The sequence below is a fragment of the Toxorhynchites rutilus genome, chromosome 2 (assembly GCF_029784135.1).
Source record: "Toxorhynchites rutilus septentrionalis strain SRP chromosome 2, ASM2978413v1, whole genome shotgun sequence".
NCBI lineage: Eukaryota > Metazoa > Arthropoda > Insecta > Diptera > Culicidae > Toxorhynchites > Toxorhynchites rutilus.
Window position 1 is genome coordinate 251672395 of NC_073745.1, and position 7176 is coordinate 251679570.

Genomic DNA, 7176 nt, shown 5'->3' on the forward strand with positions numbered 1-7176 from the left:
GCCGAGACACAAAGCCCAGACAAAAACCAAATGAGCCGTCCGTCTCCGTCAATTATTCTTTTCTACAAACCCTGCCGGTCGTTTTCGTTGAACGTATGCTGACGGGTCGTTACGTTGCTGGTGTATGTGAATGTTTTCATGAGAATTGCATGGTAGAATCATTGACGTATCGTGACGTGACGGGACGTGAACGTGACGTGTATGTTGTATGTGAATCGCACTTAATTGACGGAGACGGACGGCTCGTTTGGTTTTTGTCTGGGCTTTGTGTCTCGGCTTTTGTTTTGATTTGGTTGTACAGTAATTTACATCTACATCGACATTAGGCTAATTGAACAGATCTGTGATGCAACACGTTTAATTAGACATTTTTACCTCTAGTTGGACATTTTTGTAAACATTGAGTTCGAGACCCAAATTATGGCCCCACATTGAAAGTCGCCACCAGTCGCAAATGTCCAATTACTGGTCAAAAACGACTCCAATGCGACACTGAGTGGTGCCTCAGCATATCGCTTTATAAGCAACTTACTGTACTTTTCATGCCAACATATCTCTTAGCTCCAAATTTCGGAGTGAAAATCATTCGCGACTAGTTGAAAGAATTATTCTATTTATTATTATTGTTGCATGAGGTTCGGACTACGGGGTTTAAGCATTTAAATAATTGAATTCAATGATTCTCATTGAATTTTTCAAAATTTAGAACTGATTCTAGGCATGCTGATTTGAAAGAGGACATTGCAATTTAAAATTGTTGTAGGTGGCGACACCATGAATAAAATTAAATAAATCATTCGTTTGGCATTTGACGGGACGGTGCTGGTGGAAGCATTGACTGCGTGTGTGAATTGGTGGAGTCGTTGACGGAACGTAGACGTTCTTCTCCGTAACGTGCTATGTGAATCGCACATAAAACAGTGATATGTCTGATCTCTCTACTCAAATTAGGCATCGAGAGAGATAACCATTGCAAGAAGGGGCCAAACCTTATATTTTTGACACCCCCTCGGGGTGCAAACTATGAAGAAAAAATGTTACGGTTTGTTCTGGGTCAATTTTTTGTTATAATTTTTCTAGCAGTGCTAAAAATTGTTATTTTTTTGAATCGTTTTGTGAAATCCGGAACTTTATTTTTTTAATTGGGATTTTGATTGAAACGACAACGATAGCGAACGTATGCAATAATTTCATTTATAAAAACAAATTAAAAACCAATTTTAAACACATTGTCTGTCAGTCGGGTCAACAGGGGAATAAGCATATTTTCGTTCAGTTCATTTTGCCACATTTTTTTCAAAATCTTTTCCGCTATTTCGGTTGCGCTGCGTTGCGAATTAGTGGCGTACTCCGGTTGATGCGAAACGTCTAGTGTGAAGAAAATTATGGTTTCCTGCACTAAAGGCTCGTATGAGTCGCAAATCGTGAAGAACACTTTCGCATCACGCGGTGGAATTTGGTCCAGGTTTTGTACCACCAAAATTCCGTTTTCTTCCAGTAGCTTTTTGTGTTGCTCAAGAAAGGCGGTATGATTCTGGGCTATTCCTGTGTTGATAAAATCGGCGCTGTTGAGACGAATTGGTTGGCGGCCCCCGTTGCACTCTGATGTTACACGAATGATATCCTCCAAGAATGAATCTTCAATGGCCGACGAATTATGGAGAAAGATGAATGTGGTTGACTCGCCAGGATCACGGTAAAATGCTCGATTTACGCTTATATTTAATGTTTTCCAAACCATCAGGTCTGCCACCGGATATTTGGATCCGAGTTTCAAAAAATTGTCACAATGCTTTTGTTTCGGAAGAGTTTGTTGGTGGGGACGTTCGCTAGGCATTGTCAGAATTCGGGAAAAAAAGATGGCAATGGTTATCAAAACCATTGCAACCATTGAAATTTTAACATCAATCTTAAGACTGGGGACAGTCTGATTTTCGGGCTCATCCTTTGGAATGCGTGAAATATTGAAAAACGATTCCTGTGTGAGGCTTTGTTCAAAAGACTCTGTTTGATCATTTTGGCTAGCGTCTTCATCATGGTTCGTATAATCGGTATTTACATCATTGCCATTCTCTGAAATTGTATCTTCTTCAACTGTTGATTGGGAACAAATCGGTTCTCCACAGTCGATTGTTTTGTGTTGCGCACATAAGTAGCTGTCGTCGGAAAGGCTAAAAGTAAAAATTTATTCATTGTTGACGTAGATAATCGGATCACAGAATTTTTCGTTTGAAAATTTAAAAGTCTGATCGCATGGGAATTCTTAAAAGTGGACAAGAGCTAAGTGTAACAACCCATCAAAACAATAAATATGTTACCTTTGTTGGCATGGGGCATAGCCTGTTTTTTTTGGGAGGGGCTTCGAACGGATACTTTCCAGAGAATTTCGTGGTCTTGGACCAGCAAATTTTATTTGCTTCTGCTGTTGGATGTAAAGTAGTAAGTTAATGTTATTAAAATGAAAATAAAGAGCACGAAATACCTACCGGTGATACTACTGGCAGGCTCATCTTGTTTTGACAGGTTTTGAATAATTTATCTCGACGAATCTGAAGACCGTTCAAATTTCTCGGTTAATTTGTAAACCAAGGCGCCTAGAAGTATATCCTAAGGTGGGACAACTGGCTAAATCCACCCTTCAGCCATCTTGGAAGTCTACTGTGTTTTGTTTGTTTTATCAAAACACAATACGCTAGTGCCGAAGCTTGCTCGTGATCAGTCTGTCTCTTTCACGCTACAGGCACATAATTCCCCTTCTGCTTTCTTCCGTACTATTTTCATATACCGCTCCCCTAACCAACTTAGTGACGAAACGGCTTCACCTTAGGATATTCTTCTAGGCGCCTTGTTGTAAACCAAGACGGGTCTATGGTACTAGGTGAGGCCGTTTCTTCACTAAGTTGGTTAGAGGAGCGGTATATGAAAACAGTACGGAAGAAAGCAGAAGGGGAATTATTTACTTAAAGCGTGAAAGAGACAGACTGATCACGAGCGAGCTTGGGCACAAGCGTATTGTGTTTTGTTTACAAACAAAACACAGTAGATTTCCAAGATAGCTGTAGAGTGGTTTTTACACATTGGCCCACCTTAGGATCTACTTCTAGGCGCCTTGGTTGTAAACAATGGCAGGTTGCTTATTTCATCAAGAATAGTTTTTTGACGTAGGATTACGTCTTTCGGGAACATATTGGGGTACAAATTTAAAATCGAAAATCGAGCACATCGTGAAAGTTCTCCAATTTCAAACGCTTATTGCTCAGTCATTTCATGATGGATTTCGGCACTTGATAACAATTTTTTATATTAAAGAAAATCATATAAGTAACAAAAATAACTATCGAACAATTGAAAAATCTCAACCCCTATCCTAACGGAAATACCCACTTCTGATAGGTCGAAATTGACGACACATGCGGCGGTTCCCTAACAGAGACATCAAAACCAAGCTGCCTGGGGGAAATCGGCATTGCAAATAAATGAAAGTAGGAGGAGTTTTTGCTCCCACCGAAATGTGTTCCCAAACAGAGACATTGAAACCAAGATGCCCAGGGGAAATCGGCATTGTAAATATATGCAAGTCGGGGGCATTTTTATATTTCAAGTAAAATCAAATAAAGTTTAAATTTGGATCTTTAATGTTGGTTGGTTCGTGAAGTTTAACATCAATGACCGATCATGTATTGTGAAAAATTTAGCACAAGTGTAAGTGTAAAATTGTATATGGTAGCAGTTATGTTAAAAATGACTTGATATATGAAACGATTTGTTTCAATTTCCATAAATGAAAACCAAGGTGTGTTCCCACTCGGGAACGGGTCGTTAGGTTTAAGCAGTCTGTGTTGTTGTGTCCATTTTCACCCAGGGAAAGTTTATACAGCGAGAAAAATAGGAAAAGTGAAAAAATATTAGAACAAGTGATTTCCCGTATGCTCTACATATAGTATTACGTGTTTTTAGTCCAATTAAAATTCGTATTGGGCTGAATTAACACTCAGAAAGTAAAAATTCTAAATGAAAATTACCTTTCCCATTTCAAATATGTTTTCTCTATATTAAGGTAACATGTTTTTACTGATGAGAAAAATCGATAATTTTGTTCGGTATTGGTAACTATCTTAATTACATTGGTGAGTTTTTTTTTATTTCATCCATACATAACACAAAAGGCATCTCGTCTAGAGTCACAGAGGACGGTTTTCACCATATCTCATTCCACTTCGACATCTTTTATCTGATACGCACCATCCAATGACTATTTAGCATCCTCCTGTCGTCATCACTCAGTAAACACTGGTGAAGTGAACAAACAATATTCAACAATCAAACAAAACGGCCCTTTTCAGGGCCACCAAATCATTATGAAACGATGTAATTCTTCAAAAATATCCTAAATCAACAGATTATACTTAATTTCCTTTTCACGAACAAGTGACGTTCGTGATAAGGCCTATATTTTTTTCAATTTGACGTAGGACTACGTCTTTCATTTCTATACTGGGGTGTAAGTTCGAAGTTTCGAAAACCAAAGCGTTACGCCGAAGAACGAGATTTTGAACTTCGATAGCTCCTAAACAACTGAATAAAATTGTATGATAAACACTTCATTCGATAGATAAAATGTCTACGCGTTATATGCTTGTTACTTTTTGATCCAAAATTTGTTTCAAAAGCCCTAAAATTACTTTCAAAACAGACTATTGAAATCGGTATATAAGCGGGTGCCGCTCGGAAATCCACTCAGTTATGATTGCGATGATTGAGGTACGATCGCTGAAATGGATGGATAATTCCCTAACACAGACATCAAAACCATGGAGTCAGGGGAAATCAGCATTGCAAAATAGATGCAAGCAGCGGGCACTTTTGTACTCGCTTGCGTATCTGGAAATTGAAATGTTTCCCTAATACAGACTTCAAACCATGGAGCCTGTGGAAATCGCATAGCAAATCAGATACAAGCAGCGTGAACTCTGTACTCGTTTGCGTTTCTGCAAATCGGAATGTTTCCTCATCACAGATTTCAAAATCATCCAGGTTGAAGATATTATCAAAGCCGGGGCCTTCATATTTTTCGAGGCTTTAATTTTAGCCTCAACCTCTTCAGCGGTTATCCACAGCTTCCGCAACATCAGCCTCCCGGGGACTGAGCATAGCTTGTCCAAGGCTGTGTGAATTACAAAAGTGATGGCCCAACGCATTAGCTTTCTCAGCAGGAGTTATTGAAAGATCAGGACCAGGAGCATAGGGAGTTAAAGAAGGGATAGGTTTGGGTTTGTTTTTTAGTATTTTTGACAGTTTCCAGAAGGGACGGGAACGGGATGGGAGCTGGTTCAATTTTTGAGAAAAAAAATTGTTTTTGAGATCCAAGATTCTGGCTTGGACCACTCTGGAAAGCATATTCGCCGCCAACTTCTTTTCTAAAAGGCGAGTTCGCCGAAACTGCCTTCGATAGATGTTTCGCAATCTGATAAGTTGTTTGGTTAGATCATCAATTTCGAGAAAGCTACTTACACACGGAACTGGTTGGACATGCTGCTCCCGAGCTACACACAGTGCCTCTTCTACGCCACTCAGCGCACTATCAATGTCTTCCTTGGTATGCAGCGAATGGTCAAAAATCACGCCAGCGTCGACCAGTTGATGGAAAACTGGCCAGTTGACTCGATGGTAATTCTTGCGCTGCAACCTCCTGGTCCCCACCTCTTCACCAAGAACTATCATTACCGGGTAGTGGTCACTACTTAGCTCGTGCACCACCGTTGGCTGCTGGACGTTGGTCAAATTTGTGACAAAAATGTCAAGAGTTGATGGAACCCCAGCCGGAGAAAAGTATGTTGCCTCCTCGGAGCACAGGATGTTGTAGTGCCCGCAAGGAAGATCACTAAAGAGAACTCTGCCATTCATGTTTCGTCGAAGATTCCCCCAGGCTTCATGTTTGGCATTCAAATCTCTAGCTAGGATAAATTTGCCACGATTCCGGCTAAGTGCGATGAGGTCTCTGCATAACAGCAGACTGGAGTCGTCTCCTTCCTTCACTTGGTAGGGGCAGTACGCTGCAATGATGTTGATTGGCCCTGTTGTTGTTATAAGTTCGATGCCGATAGCCTCAATAATTTTGAGGTTGAAGCTTCTTAATGAAAGGAACTTCAGACCTCGTCTCACTGCTACAGCGACACCACCCCCTCGTGATGTGGAACGATCCAGTCGAACAATAGTATGGTCAGGTAGGTGGAAGTTGATGTTGGGTTTAAGGTGAGATTCGATGATAGTTGCGATGTCGATCTTATAGTTTCTAAGGAACTCTGCGAGCTCCATCTGTTTTGCTGCAAGCGAGCAGGCGTTCCACGTAATGATTTTAAGATTGGCTGGATGGTTGGCCATACTGGTACAGGAAATTCATCATCGTGGTGATTTGGTCCTGTTTGGTTTTACAGGCACGAAACTGACGCGAAAATTCGAGAAAAAGGGCGCTCATTTGCTAGCCGGTATACAGATCCTCTGAATCTGCTGCTGTTGATAGAGTAGCGCCAGCTACTACCTGAGCAAAGCTCATTATTCCAGGAGGAGGGGCGCGCGATGTCGACAGATCCGGCGTATTTGGAATTCGGTTTGATAGAGTGACCTTTTTGTTGCGGAAGAGGCTCAAGAACAGGAATGGGTCTCCGTGTATTAGTTTGCTGTGGAACCGTATGGTGGATGTGTGAACTTCTCCGAATAGAGTTATTATTCATCGATATTTTTTTCCGTTTCTCTGTGAACTCTGCCCGCTTAGGGCAAACACGGCTAGTAGATGAGTGTTCTTCGCCACAGTGTATGCATTTCGTGGTGGCATCCTCCTTCATACATGCACTCGTGTGATGATTACCGCTTCATAAGTTGCATCTACTTTTAATGAAGCAGTTCTTGGCACCATGCCCGAAGTTCAGACAGTTCGTACACTGAGTAACATCGCGATGAACGGGATTGTATCGATCCCATTTAATGGCCATATGTTCTACGTATCTGATTTCATTCAACCCAGCCATGTTGATGGATCCTCGTTCGAGATGGATAAGATACAGCTGATCGCGATATGTGATGTTTTTATTCCGTCTATTTATTTTATGTACTGCAATCACTTTCAGGTTATGGTCGGGTAAACCATCTTGCACTTCTTTGGTTTCCCAATCCGGCAGT

The 7176-nt window shown here is 40.9% G+C and overlaps 1 protein-coding gene across 2 annotated transcripts; it reads right to left on the minus strand.

Annotated features, from left to right (window-relative positions):
- Positions 1-716: 716 nt before the first annotated feature.
- LOC129770968 (uncharacterized) lies at positions 717-6530 on the minus strand. Of its 2 annotated transcripts, none has more exons than XM_055774179.1 (4): positions 5512-6530; positions 2487-2549; positions 2319-2419; positions 717-2171 (listed from the first exon to the last, which is right to left on the minus strand). In XM_055774179.1, exons 1-4 carry the CDS (start codon positions 6379-6381, stop codon positions 1208-1210), a joined length of 1998 nt encoding a protein of 665 aa, XP_055630154.1. In that variant the 5' UTR covers positions 6382-6530; the 3' UTR covers positions 717-1207. The 2 variants fall into 2 exon arrangements, with proteins under 2 accessions (XP_055630154.1, XP_055630152.1); XM_055774177.1 differs by having other exon boundaries at positions 719-2171; positions 2319-2422.
- Positions 6531-7176: the final 646 nt, after the last annotated feature.

What these genes read in the sequence shown, in the direction of transcription:
- LOC129770968 (XM_055774177.1), bottom strand. Translation starts at nt 6,381, where the DNA reads ATGGCCAACCATCCAGCCAATCTTAAAATCATTACGTGGAACGCCTGC. An exon ending in ATGTCCAACCAGTTCCGTGT is followed by an intron (nt 2,550 to 5,511) that starts GTAAGTAGCTTT and finishes AACGGTCTTCAG; the next exon opens with ATTCGTCGAGATAAATTATT. An exon ending in TATGCCCCATGCCAACAAAG is followed by an intron (nt 2,172 to 2,318) that starts GTAACATATTTA and finishes TTTTACTTTTAG; the next exon opens with CCTTTCCGACGACAGCTACT.